Source organism: Tamandua tetradactyla, chromosome 26, assembly GCF_023851605.1.
Source record: "Tamandua tetradactyla isolate mTamTet1 chromosome 26, mTamTet1.pri, whole genome shotgun sequence".
Taxonomy (NCBI): Eukaryota; Metazoa; Chordata; class Mammalia; order Pilosa; family Myrmecophagidae; genus Tamandua; species Tamandua tetradactyla.
In genome coordinates, this window is record NC_135352.1 from 14,559,018 (window position 1) to 14,583,045 (window position 24,028).

The 24,028-nt window shown below is 34.9% G+C and overlaps 1 protein-coding gene and 2 pseudogenes across 2 annotated transcripts in view; 1 reads left to right on the forward strand and 2 right to left on the reverse strand.

The window, feature by feature from the left end:
* The window catches only part of TNKS (tankyrase), a 293,729-nt gene that overhangs the window by 31,792 nt on the left and 237,909 nt on the right, over positions 1–24,028 (reverse strand). For both annotated transcript variants that reach the window (XM_077144426.1, XM_077144427.1), the window contains exons 14-18: positions 17,954–18,099; positions 16,205–16,370; positions 13,696–13,915; positions 13,297–13,406; positions 3,771–3,959 (exon numbers count right to left, since the gene is read on the reverse strand). In XM_077144426.1, coding sequence (XP_077000541.1) covers positions 3,771–3,959; positions 13,297–13,406; positions 13,696–13,915; positions 16,205–16,370; positions 17,954–18,099 — 831 coding nt within the window. The remainder of the gene's footprint in view (positions 1–3,770; positions 3,960–13,296; positions 13,407–13,695; positions 13,916–16,204; positions 16,371–17,953; positions 18,100–24,028) is intronic.
* On the reverse strand, positions 11–2,546 carry LOC143669570 (S-phase kinase-associated protein 1 pseudogene; annotated as a pseudogene).
* On the forward strand, positions 19,408–21,247 carry LOC143669571 (cytochrome c oxidase subunit 7C, mitochondrial pseudogene; annotated as a pseudogene).

The window sequence follows — 24,028 nt, forward strand, 5'->3', positions numbered from 1 at the left end:
AAAAAAACACATATACAAAACAATCTCATTTTAAAAAGTTAAGTTTTCCACCAAGGACATAAATAATTTGTTAATTTCTTCTTTAATTAATGCCTCATTCTTCCCTATTGATTTTTATTTTTAACTATGTAACTTACTTTCTATTTGAAGTATCTTGCATTTGTGATGGATGCTTTACTGTTAAAGGTTAAATTACTTTTTACAAGCTCATAGTGTGAATAGTTTTCCCCCCAGAGGAATATGATTATAAGAAAGATGACATAACACATAGGTTAAGTGTCTTTTTCCATTGAAAAACTACAAACTGCCCAGTTATATTTCTCCCAAAAAGCCACAAACTGATTAGTAACTGAATTTCTAGCTAACCCACTCAAAGCTGTGAAGATTAAAAATAAAAACATAAGCCCTCAGATCTAATTAACGGAGTCTTCTTTACAGACAAATCAATAACGGTGGTACTCCTTGACTTCAAGGAGCTGGAAGACATCCTAATAACCCCACTCAGAATATTTACCTTTTTCCAATTTTTAACTCATGAATAAAGATAATACTTTGTTAAATCTGTTCCAGAAAACTTTTTCCAAGCTATTTTTATTAACAATGCCAACTTTTAAAAGGTCACGAAACTAAAGTAAACTGAACATTAAGCAATGCAAAAATTGCTTTTCATAGAGGGAAAGCCCAAATCCATAGGGAACCCACAGTTCAGTTTTATTCAGAGCAAAAAAAAAAATTCTTTTGATCATTCTAGAAGAAATTCAGCCACAGGTTTAGAGTCTAGTCACACTACACATGGAATGACGACAATACTCTGCTGATACAATTGATTTGCTGATGCATTTGTCTATTGTTTGTCTAATATTAACACTTACAAACAGAACAGTGCAACTAGTATTTGGAACAATCCTTACAGTGTAACAGTGTCAGGTACACTTCACTTCTCTTCACACCACTGGTTCTCTTTGCATACCTGGTCATCCTCTTCTTAGTAAAGTCATTTTTTTATATTGAAGGTCTTGCAAATCTCCTCAGGAGTTCTCCCCTTGATCATACTGGCAGCAGTCTTGCAAGTAGCATCAAGCAATTCCTTGGTGTCTGAGTAATTTGCAGCCAGAAAAACTTCAAAAGTGTTCCATGGTCGATATTCAAGAATTCTTGGTCTCAAACAGGGACATCATCTTTACTTTTCTTTGTTCTCATTATTCTCAGGAGGAGGGTCATCTTTGTGGTAGGTGCACCACTGAAGGACCTTTTTAAATACTGCTGCATTCACATTTGCTAGAGGAACAGAGTTATCTTCTTCATCATTCAGTCCCAAATCTTCTAACACAGTCTTTATGGTCATAGATTGTTTGGCAACTTCCACATCAATATCAAATATCTCTCCATTGGAACTCTGCAACTTAACTGAAAGCAAGGTGTTTGGTCTGAGGACATGGTGGGCCAGAGGCTAATGAGAACCAGGTGGTGTCAGCATAATAAGAAGGAAAAGGTGAAGAAGGCCACTACTTCCCTATTGATTTTTAATCACCAGTTTCTTTTTTCTTTTTCTGAATCCAAAGCTCACAAAGTTTATGGAGTTTAGACTACACAGAACTGAGATAAAAATAAAAACAGGTCTCAGAAGCCTTCCTGACCAAAATGGGGAGTAAAGAAATGAGACAAAATAGTTTCAGTGGCTGAGAGATTTCAGAGTCAAGAGGTTATCTGGGAGGTTATGCTTATACCTTACATAGATATTCTTTTTCAGTTTATGGTGTTTTGGAGTGGCTGGAGGTACCTGAGACTGTTGAGCTGTGTTCCAGTAGCATTGATTCTTGAAGATGATTGTATAATGACATAGCTTTTATAACGTGATCGTGTGATTATGAAAATCTTGTATCAGATGCTCCAGGGTATGGACAGATAAATAAAAAAATATGGATTAAAAAAATAATAAAGGGAAAAGGGGTAAATTGAAATGGCCAGATTGAAATACTAGTGATCAACGAGAAGGAAGCATAAGGGGTATGGGATTATGAGTTTTTTCTTTTTATTTCTTTTTCTGGAGTAATGCAAATGTTCTAAAAATGATCAGGGTGATGAATACACAACTATGTGATAATATTGTGAGCCACTGAATGTATACCATGTATAGACTGTAGATGTGTGAAGATTTGTCAATAAAAATATTAAAAAAAAAAAAACCAAAATGGGTCTCAGGCTCCCCAAATTTTTTCTAGGAGAGAGAGCAGCCTTAAAAAGCTGCTTAATTATAAATTTGGGCCACTTCTTATTGAAAGAAGGATGATTCAAGGGGTGTAACCAAGAGCTATGAATAATGTGCACTGCTGGATTTCAGAATTGCTATGGACCAGTGACAGTTCTCTGCCCTCTGTAACTCCTCCCTTTGAAGTGGTCGGTCCTTCGCAGCTTTTCTGAACTTGCTTCACCATTGTATGTTGTTTTTGTGTGGGGAAGATTGTCTTTTAGCTTACAGGATATTGAATTGAGGAGCTGCACTTGATAATTGAATTTGAGGAACTGTACCAAGGAACTTCATCCATATCCCTTTTTGAGGCCAAATTTGAGATTTTGAACTTTGCTCCTCATGCTATAACTACTTCAGACTTCAGCAGTTATGGTGAGAGGGGAAGCAGTGTGAATGTATTTTAAATGTGGGAGAAATATAAATAATTTGTGGCTAGAGGGCAGACTGTGATAGATTAAAGATAGCCACAAAATCTTTGCTTCTCCTCTCTTCAAAGATGGAATCTCAATTTCCCTATCCCTTGAATCTGGGTTGAATCGATGAGTTGCTTTGACCAAGAGAACGTGGTGGAGATGACGGCACATCAGTTCCTGGCTTAGCCTACAAGAGGAAGGGCCGCTTCTGTTTTCTCCCTGTTGGGATGCCCTCTAAAAGACTCCAGCAAGACTACTGGAGATAGGATACCACGTAGCTATGGAAAGAGAGGTCCTATCTTCCTAGTCATCTCTGCCAAGGCCCCAAGAATACGAGTGAAGCCATCTTGGATGTTGTTGCCCAAGCCATGAGCTGATACAGCTGATAAGTGACTCCAGATGAGACCAGACTAAGAGCTTCACAGCCAATGTACAGAATCATAAGAAATAATAAATCATTATTATATGAGCAACTAGGTATTTTGAGATAGTCTGTTACTCAGCAACAGATACATGAAACAGAATGTGACTTGGAAAAAATATTTCTGGCTTTAAAAAATTATAAATTAAATTTATGACTGTATAGTACCACCCTGAAAGCTGAGGAAAGATGATACTATAATTTTCTACACAAATAATATTTAACTATAAAAACTTAATTTTAGGTTTGAAAATATTCCTTCCATTTATCACTTTACCTTATCATCTTCATAAGAATTCTTTGACTACCTCACAGCCTCAGGTAAATTATCAAGAATGTTAGCTGCTCTAGAATAATATACCAAACACAGAACATGCAAGATATTTTACTAAATGTAATTCTTTCAGGATATAATCTAGACATGTATTTTCCAATGATTCATGTTTCTTCCCAGTTAAATATGACAGAAAATGAAGCTAACTTGCTAAGTTTTCGTTAATAGTTTTAAATTATATTTTAACATAAGTTAAAGTGTAAACTTAAAACATCTTCAGAGGGAAATTTGTTCTTATTCCAAGTGAAATAAGCAGCCTTAAAGGTAAACATATCAATCTCTGGAATTTCATTTCATTTCATTTCTGAAAGCATAGTGAATAATACTGAATATTCTGAAATGAGAACTTACTGTTGCAAGATCTAAAGGCGTCTGACCTTCTTGGTTCTTCATAGTTGGATCTGCACCATGTGCCAGGAGTAGGGCACACAACTGTGTCCTTCCTTTTTGGGCTGCTTCATGAAGAGGAGTAAATGCCCACTTATCTGTTGCATTTACACATGTGTTGTATTTTATCAATAATGCTGCTATGTCCACATGCTGAAAACAAACAAAAGGAGGTAAACAGTTAAGAATGGGATCATCTGGTAAAGGACCACTGTGTGCACTTGTTTTTATTTAACGCTTGATTCTCCATGTATATTTGTAGTATGGAAGTTTATTCTAAAAAAAAAGGATATTCATCCCTGTGCTGGTTTGAAAATGTTATGTGCCCCAGAAGAGCCATGTTCTTTTCTTAATACAGTCTTGTGGTGGCAGACCTATTGTTTTGGTGAGATCTTTTTTTTTTCTCATGGGCAGGCTCTGGGAATTGCACCCGGGTCTCCAGCATGGCAGGCAAGAATTCTGCCACTGAGCCATGGGTGAAATCTTTTTGATTAAGCTGTTTAGATGGAGATGTGAGCCACCCAATTGTGAGTGGGACCCTTTTTTTGTTGTTGTTCTTGTTTTGTTTTATATTATTGACAAATCTTCATACACATACAGTCCATACATGGTGTACAATCAATGGCTCACAATATCATCACAGTTGTGTACTTATCACCATGATCATTTGTAGAATATTTGCATCATTCCAGAAAAAAAAATAAAAAGAAAAAACTCATAGCCTCTTTTGTTGCTCAGATGTGGACCCTCTCCAGCCAACACAACGAGCAGTCTCACCACCCTCCCCCTCTCTGTGTGGGACATGACTCCCAGGGGTGTGGACCTTCCTGGCAACATGGGACAGAGATCCTGGAATGAGCTGAGACTCAGCATCAAGGGACTGAGAAAAACCCTAGAATGAGCTGAGAATTAACATCAAGGGATTGAGAGAACCTTCTCGACCAAAAGGGGGAAGAGTAAAATGAGACAAAGTGTCAATGGCTGAGAGATTCCAAACAGAGTCGAGAGTTTATCCTGGAGGTTATTCTTATGCATTAAGTAGATATCACCTTCTTGTTCAAGATGTAGTGGAGAGGCTGGAGGGAATTGCCTGAAAATGTAGTGCTATGTTCCAGTAGCCATGTTTCTTGATGATGATTGAACAATGATACAGCTTTCACAATGAGACTCTGTGAATGTGAAAACCTTATGTCTGATGCTCCTTTTAGCTACTCTATCAACAGAAGAGTAGAACATATGGAATAAAAATAAATAATAGGGGGAACAAATGTTAAAATAAATTCAGTTTGAAATAGTGGTAAATGAAAGCAAGGGGTAAGGGGTATGGTACGTATAGTTTTTTTTCCTCTATTATCATTTTATTTCTTTTTCTGTTGTCTTTTTATTTCTTTTTCTAAATCAATGCAAGTGTACTAAGAAATGATGAATATGCAACTATGTGATGATATTAAGAATTAATAATTGTATATGTAGAATGGAATGATATCTAAACGTTGTTAATTTTTTTAATTAATAAAAAAAAGTTCAAAAAAAAAGAAAAAACTCATTCATCCCATACCCTATTGTCCTTCCTCTCACTGATCATCAGTATTTCAGTCTACACATTTTATTTTAACCCTTCTCCCTCTATTATCTATTTATTTTTATCCACATTTTACTCATCTGTCCATACCCTGGATAAAAGGAGCATAAGACACAAGGTTTTCACAATCATACAATCACATTGTAAAAGCTATATCATTATCAATTGTCTTCAAGAATCAAGGCTACTGGAACACAGCTCAACAGTTTCAGGTACTTCCTTCCAGCCACTCCAGTACAACATAAACTAAAAAGGGGTATCTATATAATGCATAAGAATAACCTCCAGATAATCCCTTCACTCTGTATGAAATCTCAGCCACTGAAACTGTCTCATTTCTCCCTTCTTCCTTTTGGTCAAGAAGCCTTTCTCAATCCCATGATGCTGGGTCCTGGCAAATCCCAGGAGTTCTGTCCCACACTGCCAGCGAGATTTACACCCCTGGGAGTCATGTCTTGCTTAGGGGGAGGGCAGTAAGTTCACTTGCCGAGTTGGCTTAAATAGAGAGGCCAGATCTGAGCAACAAATGAGGTTCTCTGGCGGTGACTCGTAGGCATAATTATAAGTAACTTACCCTATCTTTTGCAGGAATAAGTTTCATTGGGGTGAACTCCAAGATTGAAGGCTCGGTCTATTGATTAGGTTGTCCTCACTGCTTGCGAGAATATCAGGAATTCTCCAAATGGGGAAATTGTCTATTTCATACTTTCTCTCCACCTTCCAAGGGGATTTTGCAAATAGTTCTTTATTCACTGCCCAAATTACTTTGGGATAAAGTAGGGCATTGTACTAACCTGGATAAATCAACAAGATCTCATGCCCTATTCAAGATTCTGTGTACTTATGGTGTTCAACTAAACTGACCACACAAGTTAAATTAGGTAATACATTACCCAAAATATAAATTTTGCACCAAAGAAACATTTCTCCTTTTGGTCTCACACAGAAGTTGAAGTTTTAAAATATGGATGATATTATCCTTTACCCTGTATTCTAATCTATGCCAGTCCTACTCAGATCAGCTTTATTCATATCTCTAGTTGAAGTCTGATCCTTTTTTCAACTTCTTAAACAGTTCATGTATGGGGTAGTGCTGAATCTCAGGTGTCACAGAAATCCCTGGAGTTTCTGGGAACAAGCAGGTTATAGACAAACAGCATGAGTGGGACATTTTGATTAGGTGGTTTACATGGAAGTATGTCTCTGCCCATTCAAGGTGGGTCATAATCCCCTTACTGGAGTTCTTTAAGAGGAACCATTTTGGAAAAACTTGAGAGCTGACGCTGACATAGACATATGGAGATAGAGAAAGAAAAGGCACCAGGGGAAGCTGTTTGAAACCAGAAGCCAAAGGACTAGCAGATGTCAGCGATGTGCCTTCTCAGCTGACAGAGGAGTTCCGGACACCATCAGCTTTTTTTGAGTCAAAGTGTCTTTCCCTGGATGTCTTAGTTTGGATATTTTTATGGCTTAGAACTATAAACTTGTAACTTAATAAATTCCCTTTATAATAGTCAACCCATTTCTGGTATATTGCATTCTAGCACCATTAGTAAACTAAAATGATCCTTCTACCTATATTTTGGACTCCCTATTTTCCTACCTCCTGTAAAATCTCAATTCCACTTAAAAAAATTAACTCAGCCTTTTAACATTCACATCTGCCTTAAAAACAAACACAATAAAATGAAACTAAAATCTGACTTTAAGTCTTCTCACAATGGTCTATTCTGTTCAACTTTTAAAATGATTATTCTATACCCTCTTTTTCTCTTCTTCTCTTACCATTTATCTTTCAACACACTACAATCTGATTTTTTACTCTCATCTATTTATTGAAACACTTTCTCAAAGATCCTCAATGTCCTTTTTTTTTTTGGCCTTTGGGAAATTTAACATAACACAATATTTACAAAAATTAGTCTGTCATGTTCAAAATGATCTGGAGGTACAGGAAATGTCAGTAGTGGATATATCAACTAATAATATGGGCATAAAAACAAAAAAATTTACCAAATGTTTATTAAGTACCTGTCATTAGGGGATAGGAATTTTAGGGAAAGTTAATGAAATGGAATACTGAGTTCACTAAGCTCTCTTAATCAATGAACTAACAAAAGAGTACAGAGCTAACAAAACGAAAGAGTACAGAATGATGAGTACAGAACAATAATTACAAGGAAGAATAAAGCCAGAGAACAACAGCATTTTTGGAAAGAAGGAGAGTCCTCAGAGGGAAGAGAAGGGGCAATAGGAAGTGCAGAAGAACCACAGAGGGGCAGGAACATAGAAGTGAATATAGGAGAAAATTTCAAGAACAGGTTCTCTCAAAAAGTAAGAACCCTACATAGCAAAAGTTAACAGCTTTTTCCTAAAATTTTTTATGAAATAAGTTTAAGATAAGCATACATAGGAAACATTGACTAAAAATTCAGCTTTTGAGGAATAATGCTGGCATTTTTTTATAAATGCATTTATGGATATTAAGTTAGTTACCAATGAATTATTTGTGAAGTCTGTTTAAACTCTGATATTCAATAATATTGTGCTATTGTCACAATTATTTTCCTGATGGGTAAATTTTCCAGCATAATTTGGCCACTGTTGACAATTAACTCAGACGCATGTTCTGGTGGTTTAGAGCTATATGTACCCCAGAAAAACATGTTCTTAAACCTAATTTGTTCTTGTGGATGTGAACCAACTATAGGAATGACTCCCCACCCCACCCCTCCCACAAGGAGGGCAATTATTTCATTTGTAGAGTTGGGCTTAGAGAAAGAGAGAAAGACAGAGAGGCCACATTGAGCAACAAAAGAGGTCCTCCAGAAGTAACTCTTAGGCATCCTATAGGTAGGCTAAGCTTCTCTGCCTCGTACAAAACTCCACAAGAGCAAGCCTCAAGGTCAAGGGCTTGGCCTATTTATTTGGATGCTTCTAATGTTTGACACAGCATCAGAGGTTTCACAGTGGTGAAGTTTAATCATTCCATATTTTTCCTCCTATCCCACAAAGGACTTTGCCAATACTTTTTGATTATCTGCTAATATACTCTGGGATTTATCCAGGTATTACACCTCATTCTTATTCTGGGCTCTCCCTGTGTTTAGATTGTTTAAATGATCTATCCAGACAGGTTGAGTTAGATTATGTGCTACAGAAATTTTAAGTTCTAGACAAAATAAACCTTTCTTCATTGGGTCTCAAAGAGTAGATGAAGACAATAAAGACAATGAGGAATGACCTCTTGATGATGTTACTTCAGTTAAGGTGAGTGCCACCGCATTCAGGATGGGTTTTAATTCTATTATTTCAGTCCTTTGTAAGTGGAATAATATTCAAACAGATAAGAGAGAAAGCCATAGGAAGCAAGAAGGTGAAATGCAAGAAAACTGGAAGAGAACGGAGAAGCCAAGAGAGGCTCTCATGTGCATTGCCATGTGACACTGGAGCCAAAGATAATAATTATCTAGATCCCAACAATTTCCAGCAGCCAGCTGTATCCCCAAAATGCCAGAGTTTAGGAAGAAAACATTGCCTTGATAATGCCTTGATTTGGACTTTCTCTTAGCCTCAAAATCATGAACTAATAAATTCCCATTGTTTAAGACAATCCACTGTTATTTGCTTGAGAGCCAAAGAAATGAAAACACACTATCTGTTGTGACTATATTTCTAACTCATGCTGTTGCTCAACTACAATATATTGAGTTTTTTATTTTATGAAAACGGGAAGAGACAGAGAGAAAATCCCAAGATGGGATTTAGGGTATATTTCTTCATGTCTTTCTCAAGATATAATCTTCTCTGCTTTCTTGAAGACACTCATTTCAGAAAGAACAGGCACTTTTTCTGAGAGAGTATTGAGGTTTTTTTAAAACACAGTGCAAATTCTAACTAATATTGTTTAGGAGAAGCAATCTCAGAAAAAAGGAGAAGAAAATTTATTATCTTAAAAGTACTGTAATTTCAGTTATCTCATATTATTATTTTACTTCCAGAAAACCAATCATTTCTTACTATTAAAGTCAATCTGTGTCAGTTTAATATTAACATTGAGCTGGTCAAGTTATTCCTAAGATTGTGAGATGTAGGAGTGACAAGTAGTTATTGAAGACAATATAGAAGAGCAGTTATCTATTTATAAGTTTGTGTGGGCTGTGGAGAGAGAGTTATTATAATAATAGAATCACTTTATATTTTAATAGTGCCTTAGGATATAGAATCTTCTTCCTACTTGCACTGTCTCATTTGTGGAAGATTATGGTTATTGACTAGAATTATATAGATGAGATCCAGATGTTTAGATTCCCAAGTTTAGGTCTCTCCATTACACCACAGGAGGCTGCAGGGGCTTGCTAGACTACAGCATAAGATTCATTTGCCCAACTAGTTGAAATGGCAGAGTCTGATATTAAGGAGAAACTATTTAAGTAGAGACCCCTGGGTAACATGATACCTAAACTACTCTAAAAATAGCTTTATCTATACTGTTGAGGCCTCTATTCCAGACGAAGTGCCATTAAAACATACTCCACAAATCTATTATTTCAGGGCAAGTGCACCATATACATGATACAAGTAGGCCAGTGCAAGCATCACTGGGATTAATACACTAGCCAGGGGTTTACCACCTGTGCTGATCTGAAAACAGTTATGTACCCCAGAAAAGCTATGGTCTTTTAATCCTTATCTTGTAGGGACAGACCTACGTTAGGGTGGAAACTCTTGACTGGATTGTTTCCATGGAGATATGACACACTCAATTGTAGGTATAACCTTTTGCTTAGATACAGATATGGCCCTGCCCATTCAAAGTGGGTCTCGATTAGTTTACCAGAGTCCTTCAAAGAGCCAACACAGAGCTCAGACGCAGACTTTGGAGATGTAGAGGAAAATGCCAGAAGGACCCACAGGATCTGTGAGAGCCATTTGAAACCAGAAGCCAGGAAAGGAGCTTAGCAAATGCTGCCATGTGCCTTCCCATGAGTTGCTAAACAAGCTAGAACCCAGAGTTGTGTCCCAGAGAAGCTAAGACAAGACCAGCAGATGCCAGCTACATGCTTTCCCACATGACAGAGGAAACCTGGATGCCGTAAGGTCCTTTCTTTGGAGTCAAAATATCTTTCTCTGGATGCCTTAGTTCAGACATTTTTATGGCCTTAGAATTGTAAACTTGTAATTTAATAAATTTCCTTTATAAAAGCACATTCACTTCTGGCATACTGCATTCCAGCAGCTTTAGGAAACTAAAACACCATCTGAATAGAGAAATGTGGATTGGGATCTTATAATTTTATTAACATATCAAGCCAAGGAATATGTCTATATAACAATAGATTTATATATTTTATTACCTAGAAATAATAAAAATATAATTATAGCTACTCTGTGGTTAAAGGAAGACAAAGTAGTTTTTAAAATTTCTATACTATGGTTAACAGCCATTATTTTAAATAAAGAATGAGATAATAATGATCTGATATGGTCACTGACAGATCAAATGGTTTACAAATTACATTAGATAAAATTATTTTATAGAGTAGAGATTCTCATTAGAGAAGATGAATCTGCTTATTTCCAGCTGAATATCACTGAATGTCATGAGAGATATTATGGAGGAGAGTGGGTTGTACATGTGAAAAACATGGAAACAGAAAAAAGGTCAAGAAACTACTAAAGGTTTTAGTGAAGTAAAGTACATAGTAATTACCTCACAGATAAAAATGTTTTCAATTTATAAGTTTAAACTGTGAAAGATTTTTAATGGCTTAAAATAATCCACCCACACATTGAGGTGAAAAATATCTGCTACAAACACATTATTTTCTTCATCTGCATTCTTTCAATTGAAGGATGCATGAACCAATATGGTCCAAACCTCTATCCAATACCCTTTACCCAGCCTGGAGAACTTCCTGTTCATTCATACCTCCATAAGTTACTTTCATTTAAAAAGAGCTAGGAAATAGGGGTTTGGTAACAAACAGGAGAAAAAGAAATAATGAAAAAAATGTTCAGTACTTTTCTCACTTAGAGTCAGAAGAGGGGAGCAGGAGTTGTGATAATGGTGAAATAAGTTTATGGAGATAGAACAGTGGCTCTTTGGCCAGGAGACTGATTGCATTACACAACCATTCAATTAGCGGCAAGAGAGCTAGGTTCAAGGGAAACAGAGTAAAGACAAGGTTGGGCTGTACACTACCTTGCTATACAGCCACAGCAGGGAACCACTGATAATTCTATTCTCCTCATATTGGTCATCAGATGACATGCATGCCTAATAAGTAACATCTCAACACTTTTCCTATCATAAGAAGAATGGGGATCAAAAGGTAAAAGACTTATTTAATAATTAAGCTTTATTTTTTTCATCCTCTGTAACAACTATGAAGACTATGAAAAGAAAAGACTGATTGGATAGAACTTTTCTACATCCACAACATATGGAATTATATTGAAAAACATACAGATCCAATTGTCTATACAGCTGGTGATATAAAATAAACTTCATTAGATCAGATCAAGAACTGTAATTTGATTGCCTATACCTATTCTTACACAATAGTAGATTTATGGAGATGACAAAAGACTCTGATTTAAGTTCTACTGATCCTGTCAGTTTTATAAACTCTGAACTGAAGCACAGCAAAGTGGAATTAAATGGGAGTAAAATATGGTGAAAAGGATCTTGCAAAGAAGTGCTGAAAATTAATTCCCAAATGATATATACAGCTGTAACTTAAAGGTAAAAGAATTATATATAAGTGTATATTTAGCGGGTTAGCAAGAAACAATTAGCAAATTCTTAGCATACCAGGGCTTCAATAGAAATATCTGTTGCTCCAATAATTCTAATAAAAGAGTAATCATCTTTGAAAAGATAACTGTTTAAAAAGTTTCAAGAGGATTTCAGTAATAATATATTTATTAAATTGGATGACTTTCAATTGATTTATGCACTTGGAAGTATAATTTTCTTTTCTATTTGTACAACTCAAAATTGGATTGTTTACTTTTCTTATATAGTAAGCATTCCAACTTAGATTTGTCATCTCTTTGAAATCCTGGTCTCTGCAGAGGGGGCCCGAGAAGTGAAGATATTCTCATTATGAAGTCCAAGGAGAAGACAGTAAGAAAGAGAATTAAGAGAGTAAGGTGGCAACTTTAGTTTTTATTTATAGTTTGACAATCTTTTGCAAATCTAGAAACTATCCCCATCAAAATAGTGATTCCACTCGTGAGAACATCTGGTATTCACAATCAAGGAGCTGTGGATTTTTAGTCAAATAGGGATTAAGTGGATGAACAGCCAAGCATATCAACCTTCATTTCATTTCTACTGCAGTGATTTATCAAGCCTGAAATCGGTGGTCAGTTCCAATAAATGGCATCAAGGCATTGCAATATACTCATATTCCTCTTAGAGCTGAGGATTAAAGTTACAGTGATTTGAAAGAATGACTCCGAACTTTCAATGTAGGGTTTTAAATAGCCACTCAATAAAATGATATATACCAGTAGTTCAACCACTTAAACATTTTTAAGATGTTGCTGATAAATGTAAGCAATTATAATTTCCATGCCTATATAGGAGCCTCTAGGCTTTCAGTTTCTAAAATCTATTTAAGGAAGAGTTAAGATTTATTATCTTTATCAACTGAGTAGCCATTACATACTTATTATTGTTCTAGATAATGTGGCGAGACCAAAAAGCTATAAAAAGCATGGTCTATGGTCAAAAGTATTAAGTTTAAGTGGGATGCCAAGGCAAAACTCAAAAATAAAAGATTAAAATTGTGCTAAGTAATGCTATTGGCTGGATATCTACTTACTTCAGGTAGTGCACATTTAACAAAGTAGTAAATGTCAGTGAGGCTTTCTAGATTTTAACTTTAGCATGCTCACCCCGTAGGATGCTGCATTATGAAGAGGAATTAAGCCACCTTTGTCTTGGGCATTAACATCTGCTCCATGCTCTAGAAGATATTCCGCTACTTCCAGGTTATTATAGCCTGCTATTAGAGGAAAAAAGGCAAAAATGTTAGGCTAAAAGAAAGAACACTAATTAAAAGAACCAGAAAACTTAAATGTTCTAGTATTTTTTGTTTCAAAAGCCAATAGTATTATCTTTTAAAATATTTTACATAATTAAGAGCCTTTACATTTATAAATTATATAAAATTGTCAGACAGAAGGATTTTGCTAAGTAGTTTTCTGTATGCTCAGCATTTCTTTTATCTCTGGTAAACTGTGTTAAGTATCCAAGAAAGGAAAACGAGAGTTTGAAGCTTGTGCGATGCCTACCTGCCAGGTGCAGAGGGGTTGAGTTTCTGCCCTGGGTATCTCTGCAGTTGATATTCTCTGGGGTACAGAGCTTCTGCACTCTTGCCAGGCAGCCCTTCTTGGCAGCATCCAACAAGGCAGCATCCCCTCTCAATAAATCCTGGATATCCGTGTCGCCTTCTTTTACCAAATCTAAAGGTGTATTTCCATCTCTGTTCTTTTTAGTTGGATCTGCTCCATGCTACAAAGATGTAAAACCAAATATGGTTTGCATTTTCTGTAGCATATTTCTTAAGCTTTATGCTTTTATTATTATTTTTTAACTTACTCCACCTTCACTTACTATCTATATTCATTCTGAAAAATAGAGTTGATATACACTTTTTTATTTTGCAAATTCCTGCTAGTGAATTCTCTGCTTAGAAATATACTGAATAAACCTTTTACACATGGTTCAACTGAAGTCCTAAGCCTCAGAATCAACTGTGATGTGTTGACTGCCCTTTACTTTTAATATATACATATTCTTAGGATGCAGGTTGCCTTTGGGAACCTCTTTTCCTTTCAAGAATAACATGGATGCTGATTTTGACCAGATTTCAGTTGCATATTCAGGGGGTATCATGACAAAGAAGAGTAAAAGACACAGGTGGGGAGAAATTACTTAATTCTTAATGCTATCTGTAAGAAAAAAAAATAATAATTTCAGTATTTTCATTGGAAATCTTAATACCTATAATGAACTCAGGTATAAATGTATTAACAAACCTTGATTTTAAAAATTAAATCATCTAAGCATTGATTCTTGAAGATGACTGTAAAACTATATAGCTTTTACAATGGACTGTATGGTTGTGAAAACCTCGTCTCTGATGCTCTTTTACCCACGCTATGGACAGATGACTAAAAAACAAAAAGGACACAAATTAAACTAAATTAATAATAGGGGGTGATAAAGGGTAAAAAATTGGGTAGACTGAAATACAGGTGGTCAATGAGAGGGAGGGGTAAGAGATATGAGTTTTATCTTTTTTCTTTTTGTTTCCTTTTCCGGAGTGATGCAAATGTTCTAAAAATGATCATGGTATGAACACAGAACTATGTGATGACATTATGAGCCACTGATTGTACAATATGGTTGGACTGTATATGTGTGATGATTTCTCAGTAAAAATATTTTTTAAAAAGTAAAGGGATGGAAATGATGTGCCACACAAACACTAATCAAAAGAAAACTGGACAAATGGATTGTGGTGATAAATGCACAACTATGTGATGATATTGTGAACCATTGATTGCATACTTTGGGTGAACTATATGGTGCGTGAATATATCTCAATAAAAATGCATTGTTAAGGGCGGGCCACAGTGGCTCAGCAGGCAGAGTTCTTGACTGCCATGTCAGAGACCCAAGTTTGATGCCCAGTGCTTGCCCATGTTGAAAAAAAAAATTGCATTGTTAAAAAAAAGAAAAAGGGGGGTGTGAGGGTGGTTCAGTGGTAGAATTTTCACCTGTCAAGTGAAACACATGTTCAATTCCAGACTCATGCACTTCCCCCCAAAACAAACAACCAAACAAACAAACAAACAAAAATTCAGCAAATGTTGCTGCAATATCAGAGATATTCACATGGAAAAAGAATGAAACGTGGCCCTGCCATACAGCATACAAAAAAAAAAGTTTAATCACTTATGCAATAAAGTAAATAAAAGTCAAGAATATTGGTCCAATGTAGAAATTAAGAATAAGCCAAATTAGACAACGGATTCACAGTGACCTGGAAATAATTTCTTATCAACTGATAATAGTAAAAATGAGTATCAACTGTAGTGTTATTTTCTCAAGCCATAAGAACATATTTGATATTATAAAAGTGGTGGGAGAAGAATTTTATTCATATCTAACCAGAACAGTATTTTCTTCAGTTAAAACAGAGAAAAAACTACATAAATACATGTCTGGTTATTTTTTTTACAACCTTTAATTTAAAAAGAACACAAAATTAAGTTAGTTTCATATAACTATTTGTATCTATGATTTCATATATACACCCAAAATTTATATAAACAACTTCGTTTAGATGATTATTCTCAGTATTTTAATAAACATGATACTAATATAAGTTCTTATAAAATTTGCATGTATAAATGTTTAATAATGAGGAATGATCTAGTAAGTTAACAATAATAAAAGTCAGTAAGAAAAGTCAAACTTGATTGAAAAACTTGTTTCTTCCCTGTATATAAGTATTAGGCAAGCAATGCAAACAGACTCACCTCCTTTCAAAACCTACCTTGATGAATTTTAATTAACAGAATTTAATTAAATCAGTTCAGAGAGGCACTTCAGGCACTACTCAAAATTATATAAGTATCAGGATATCACACTTGAGCATCCCTCTAAAGTAGAAAATGGAAGCAGTCTCTACAGTACTTGCTGTACTTATCAGAATAAAAATACTTTGATTTAGCTTCAAGTAATAACTAAAAATTAAATACTTTATCTTTTATAATTTAAAAAATTACATACTTTTAAAAGAAGTTTGCAGATTTCATATTTTCCTTTAGCTGCTGCTTCATGTAGAGGGGTAAATTTCCATAAGTCCGCCACATTGACAGAAGCACCATGCCTTACTAAAAGTTCAGCTACCTCATAGTGTCCATATGAACAGGCATTATGAAGGGGCACCAAGCCACTAAGTAGAAGAAAATTATTATAAAGCCATTTAACACATTTTTTTGAGTTAAAATTGATCCCTAGAATAAAATATAATTCTATGGCATTGACTATATGGCACAACTACTTGAAAAAAGAAATAATCCTCCTTCTGGGTTTAAGATAAATTCATCCATTTAAAATTAATTTTTTAAAATCTCCTTTCAATATTGGGACTTTCTCCAAATTTACTGGAGATAAGTATATATTTTACAGCAGTCCTATGCTTAATGAGTTTAAATATATGCACAGAATAACATTCCATCACAATACTTTTAACCCAGGTTTTCACCCTGGCAATATAAAAAAGTAAGACTACAAAGTAACTGCAGGAATAATCAATCAATAATATGTCTTTTATCATCCCTAGGATTTTCTCCTATCTGAGTTTTTCTACTTAAAATTGTATGCTTGCAATAAAATATACATTGCCATTTAAACTTATTTATCTAGGTAAGTCGAAGTTATATCTTTGTTTTTCTGGGTTTTATTTTTTAATTCCTAATAATTCAGTGATGGTTTCTCTGCACATAAATTTCAATATTATAAGTGCCAAGAAATGAAAACTCAGAATCCAAGTATTCAGTAAGGAAAATAATGACTTCAATTATAAAATCTAATCAGATAAAAATGTTTAGAGATTAGATTTTCCAAGTGAGAAATGGGCAACACACTACAATACTTTATAAGAGTTAATAATATTGTTATTGATTATTCATGTCTGATATGTCCCATTAAAAAGATAAACTCATAGTGGTTAAGTTATATGATTTAATTCTACACAGCTCTGCCATATAACTGTACAGAAAGGTGCTGGCTTATTTATATTTTTAGATGAAATGAGATGAGATGAATCGATGATATGAAATTAAAGACTATGGAAACTCACTTTGGTTAAAACTCCCTGTTCACATTTCTGAATAGCTCCAAAGCTGCTTTAAGCTCTATCTAGATAAAATTCAAGTAATTTAGTAAATGAATATAAAAAATACAGAATATCTGAATTAGTAAAAATAAAATTATGTTTCTGTTACAACTGATGACCTTGGATGGAAGGCCTTTTTTTTGTAGGAAATTATACATTTTTAATAGTAAAAAAAAAGAAAGATGATAAATGAAAAATTACAAACTATATATAAAACAATCATACAATACAATAAATTACTACATACAGGTCATTAAAAGAATAACATGAACTATTACATACTGACATGGAAGGACGTTCAAGATATACTACTGGGTGAAAATAGCACCTTGCAAAACAGCCTATATAGAATGGCATCATCATTTGTGTTAAAAAACACCACCATGACCATTTGGTATAAGCATTTAATAAAATCTGGAGGATTACCTACAGAATTTTCATGTAGCAATTTCTAAGGGGTAGTGTGATAGGAAATTTTATTTTCTATATTAACACTTCTATAATGTTTTTTAATTGCTGCTTTAAACAAAAATAAGCATTACTTTTTTAACAGGTTAAAAAAAATCTGACGTCAAAAAATTTTAAAAGTAATTTTTTTAAAGAGAATGAACCCCAAACAGCTAAATTATAACACATACCCTTTGTCTTTGGCATGGACATCAGCACCATGGTGTAGAAGGTACTCCACAACGGATACGCGATTATAGCCTGCCGCAAAGTGTAAGGGTGTAGAATGTCGGCCCTCCAAATCTCTGCAATTCACATTTTGAGGGCTGCAAAGTTGCTTTTATGGAACAAACACACAGACAAACATAAAATGAAAATTAATTCATAGACTTTACTCCAAATTATTGGAGCCTCTTGGCTATAATGTATTTTTAACGAATACTTTCAAAGATCAGATAACTACAAATGATGTTTAAAAATCAGCACGATGCTTGGCTTTACAGTGACTATATCTATCCTTACTGTTTACAGAGCAATTTAATCTTTTAAAATATTTCCTGGCCAAAATCCTAATCAAACAGAAAACTCCACAGTAATGAAAGCATTTTCAAGGCAAATAATCCCTTACTTTTCATCTTGGTAGGTCTTTTCTCCCTGCGACTGCTTGTTACAGTACATGTCTGTTTGTGCTAACATGCTCTTAGCCATCCATCATTCAAATAAGACCAACCCTGGTTGAATGAAGAACAAACCCAGAGTTCTTGACTTCTTTAATGTGGATCAAATAAGCAGGAAGACAGGAGGTAATTTATTTTAATCCTGCTTGGGCTACCCTGTTAACCCTTTGATCCTTTGTAGCAAAGCCACACATTCAGTGATGTTTACATGATTTTCTGGGGACAGTTTGTTTAAATCTGCAATTTGAATCAAATTGATTCAAATCATACTCTAGCTTTTGGCTATGTCTTCCATATCTTTTCACCTATGTCCTCCAAATCTCTTCTCTGCCTCCTTCTTTCTCCTTGAATATTACCATTGCAGCACATTCAAAATTATAAGCGGTAGGAACAAAATAAGGAACAACAGATTCCATCAGCGGTGGTGATTGGTGAATTATAATACCAATAATAGTTGGGTAATAATTCACAGTTTATAAAGAAACTTCATATATTTTCTTTGAGAGAATAATATATTTATGAAGGTGATCATTGCTCCCAAGGCTTGCAAGGGTTATGTGACTTAATCTCTTTCATGCAGTTGGTGGTAAAATAAAGACTCAAATCCTGTTCACAGATTTTTCATCTTGATCTTTTATAACCGCTCACTGCCTTCGTTACCAAATTTAAGAAAGTGATGAAAAATAAGATAATAAAAAGAAGAAAAGTAAAATAAAGCAGTAAACAGTAGCATATTCTAGGCTACAAGGTCTGATGGCAAGGGCTTTTTTGACTTTGTCCAATCCTGTTGCAGCTCCTGCCTCTGTAATGAGCTATTATTACATAAAAACCAAAAATACGGAAGCCATCTATTTCTTCTGATATTATAGAGGAGGGGCTTTCACAAGGGCTTTTCAGGTGATACAATTTTTACTTGATAGCAGGAAGCCCGGGCAGTAAGGAAGAGCCCAAAATCTTGCCAATTCTATATGGAAAAGCACCAGGCTCTAAAATCTGAAGAGCCACTGTCATCTGCCCAGGTCAAATATCTTCTCAAGGCCAAGTGAGTCTTTAGCTACTAATACATGAAAAATAGAACTGAAACATAAAATTGAATAAAAATGAATAAATATATAAATCAAAAAGAAAGACTGAAAAATTGGCAGTGAACACCATCCATGGTGTCTCATGTACTGAAGCTGTTTCCTGATGCTGCTGCTTTTTCTTTTGGCTCTCACATTCAAAACTAGCTTTCTTCTTCCTTTTTTTCTCTTGGTTTAAATTTTTGCAGAGAATATTGGCAAAATAGGGATGATGTAGGGAATGAAACACAACTCATATTTCCCAGGTTGCAAAAACAAAAGCCCATCCTGCTTATTGAATATTTTGTTTTTTAACATTTAGAAGTCACTCTCTATCTCATTTGAATTTCAGAGCAATTCTTCATCTTTTCTACCTGTTTTTCATAATTTCAAAGATATTACTCATTAAACAGACTTTTCCTTTAATACCTAAGTTTGAATACTTTTTATGCCTCTAGGGAAAGAAATTTATCAGGTATAAATACTCAATTTCTGCTGCTTTGTTTTCTTCTGCCATTTCCATTTCATTGATAAACATGTATTTGGCCTTCATTATGAATGACTTGCTGGGTGCCTGAAAAGCTGAAGTGTATTTTCCTACTACATATAAATCACAGAATTGAAATCTACGTATTAATTTAATTACAATGGAAATGTATACCAATTTTAGTGCTGAGACGATCATGCTTTGATACAAAAAAGGAATCATATCAGTTTTTTTGATGGTATATATGTATTTATTTGATTATTATTCATTATAAAATTCTTTAAAATATAAAAGTTTCAAAGTATTTTTCAAAATAGTATAAGAAACATTTTAAACTTAGGAGAAAAATAAAACAAAATTAATGTACATCAACAAAATGTGGATAATTTATTGCAAAGTTTAAAAGTAATTTTACCTTTCTAATTTAATTCAGATAAGTTTTTAATAGTAATCAATCAATATATTATAATTTAAAAGACTGTTTTGGTGTCAAATAAGTCTAGCAATCATGAAAAGTAAAATGAGATATTTCAGGAGCTGATTTTAAATTACTAATATGATATGTTAAAAATTTTGATTTTATTCTTTTGATTGCAATATGCTCTTAAAAACTATGAGTGATATTTCTTATACTTTTAGAAACCATATATATATATATGTACCTTTTTTCTTATTGTGTTGATTTTAAACAATTTTTTTATTGTCTAGTATAACATATATACAAAGCAAAGAAATAAAAAAGCAGTAGTTTTCAAAGTCCTCTTCAAAAAGTGGCTACAGGATAGATCCCAGAGTTTGTCAGGGGCTACCATACGAACCTCTCATATTTTTCCCTTTAGCTGCTCCAGAATATGGGAGGTGAGAGGGCTTAAATACTTTTTTATCACCACAATCGACTTTTTTTCTCCTTTTTTTTTTTGGTAAACAATAACATATGTACATATATGCAAAAAAGGTCGGGAAAGTCTATTGAGCTGGTGTCACCATTTCTTCTGCCCTAGGTTTCTGCGCTTTTCACAGTGCCTCCAACAGTGCCATGTCGGGCAGAGCATCTGGACATTCACGACCTCTGTGGTCCATAGGAGCCACTATGAGGAGGGTCTGGGAAGAATTTGCCATTTTCAGTAGAAAACAAGTGGTGGTTACTAGTTACAATGACTTTGTACTTTGGATCTGGATTTGCTGCACCTTTCTTTACAGTAAGACACCAACTGCTTAAGAAATAAGAATGTTTTAGTTCATCCATGAAACAGCTATGAAGAAGAGCATTTTTAAAAGTGCAGTCCTGAAACATGGCTCAAACTCTGTTAAACTCATACAGCATGTTGGATATATTTGTAAATAAACTTACCACATGAACAAATTGTTAGTTGTAGTAAGTTACTTGTTAGTTATAGGACATATATCAGATTGTGACATGGGTTACAATTTCACAATTTTAGGTTTTCACTTCTGGCTGCTTTAAAATATGGGAGACTAAAAGAGATATCAATTTAATGATTCAGCATTCATATTCATTTGTTAAGTTCTATTTTCTATGTGTAATTCCACCATCACCTTTGATCTTTCTATACCTTTCTTTGGGGTTCTTTGGGCTATGGCAATTCTAAATTTTTTATATTGGAAGGTCTGTCACTAATATGGGGTAGGGAGAGGGAACTATCTGATGTTCTGGAGAGGCTGGGCTAGGCTTCGGGACTTATCTGGACCAGGGACCCATCTGGAGGTTATAGGTTTCTGAACAGTTACTCTAGTGCCTGGAACCCTTGTGGAATCTTATATATTGCCCTAGATATCCTTTAGGATTGGCTGGAATGGTCCTGGTTGGGGGTTGGTAGGTTATGATAGGTAGTAAGGTCTACTTGAAGCTTGCATAAGGGTAACCTCCAGAGTAGCCTCTCCACTCTATTTGAACTCTCTCTGCCACTGATACTTTATTAATTACATTTCTTTTCTCCCATTTGGTCAGGATGGAATTGTTGATCCCACGGTACCAGGTCTGGATTCATCCTTGGGAGTCATCTCCCACATTGCCAGGGAGTCTTTCACCCCCGGATGTCATGTCTCCCATAGGGGGAGAGCAATGATTTCACTTGCAGAGTTGGGCTTAGAGAGACTGAGGCCACATCTGAGCAACAACAGAGGTCCTCCAGAAGTTAACTCTTAGGCATGCCTATAGGTAGTCTAAGCTTCTCTGCTACCTACAGAAGCTTCTTAAGAGTAAGCCTCACAATCGAGGGCACGGCCTATTGATTTGGGTATCCCTAAAGTTTGACACAGTATCAGGGGATTCTCTGATAGTAAGGTTTAATAATTCCATATTCTTTCTTCCATCCCTCAGGGGACTTTGCCATTACTTTTTGATTATCTGTTTAATATATGCTTGGCATTACAATAATCTATACAGGATTAAAGGACCTCTTTTCTTATTCTGTTCTTCCTGTGTTTCAGTTGTTCAAATGAGCTATACAGATAGGTTGAATTAGATTACACACTACAGAAAATTTCAGTTCCAGATCAAATAAACTTTTCTTCCATTGGTCTCAAAGAGTATGTGTGGTTCTAAAATATAGACACTGTCTTCCTCACCCCTATGCTCTGATTTACTTTAACCCCAACTTGTTCAGCTTCGTTCTTATCTCTAAATATCCAATTATATATATAAAACAACCTCTCAAAATCCAGAAATAATAATCACCAGCCCCAACTTAATGTGCCTGCTCTAAAAGCTTACAATCTAGGCCCCTGTTTTCTTATAAGCATTTTCTAAAGGTGACCATACCGTTATTGTTTTTTTGTTTCTGGCTTATTTTGTATCACCAAATGTCCCACATGTTCATTCACATCATTGCATGCCTCAAGACTTTGTTCCTTTTTGTAGCAGCACAACCTTTGCTCATAAATATACAACATTGTTCGCCAATTTACTTCTCTATCACTGCATCCTTCAGCCACATGCTTTCATTGGGCATCATGTAGAGGGCCCAAAGTCCACAGGTCATCCAGATTCTCAATTTTAGATGATTTCATTGTTCCCAAGAGACAGAAAAACAATAAACACACCCTCACCAAATAGGAAATCTAAACCTCCTCTTAACTCTTGTCCCTCTCACCATTATTTACCTTTGCTATTGCTGTGGCAGTGCTGATGGTTCCTTTCTTTTTTTTTAACTGTTCGATTTTTTTTAAAGTTTTTTTTATTGTATAGTGTAACATATATACAAAGCAAAGAAACAAAAAGCAACAGTTTTCAAAGCACTCTTCAAAAAGTGGCTACAGGATAGATGTCAATGTCTCTTACTATTATTGTTGAAACATATATCACTCCCTTCGGTTTTGCCAATGTCTGCCTCATGCACTTTGGAGCTCCTTGATGGGGAGCATAAACATTTATGGTTGTTATATTTTCTTCGTGAATTGACCCTTTAATTAGTATATAGTGTCCTTCTTTGTCTCTTATGATGTCTTTACATTTAAAGTCTATTTTATCCAATATTAGTATAGCTACTCTTGCTTTCTTTTGGTTACAACTTGTGCAGAAAATCTTTTCCATTCTTTCACTTTCCATCTATTTGGTATCCTTGTGCCTAAGATGAGTCTCTTGTAAGCAGCATATAGCTGGATTATGTTTCTTAATCCATTCTGCCAATCTGTATCTTTTAATTGGTAAATTTAGTCCGTTAACATTCAAAGTTATTACTGAAAAGACGTTTCTTGATTCTACTATCTTGTCTTTTTTATTTCATTTGTCAGATCTATGTATTCTTTTCCCTCTTTTTCTTTATATTATTTAAATTACCCTTAGTGGCACTCTTCAATTCTGTGCCCTCCTCCAGAACTCCCTCTCCTGTCTGTTTTTTTCAGCCAGCAGAACTCCTTTTAGTATTTCTTGTAGGGCTGGTCTCTTGTTGACAAATTCTTTCAAGACTTCTTTGTCGGTGAGAACTTTAATCTCTCCTCAATTTTGAAGGACAATTTGGCTGGGTACAGAATTCTTGGCTGGGAATCTTTCTCTTTCAGGATCTTGAATATATCATACTG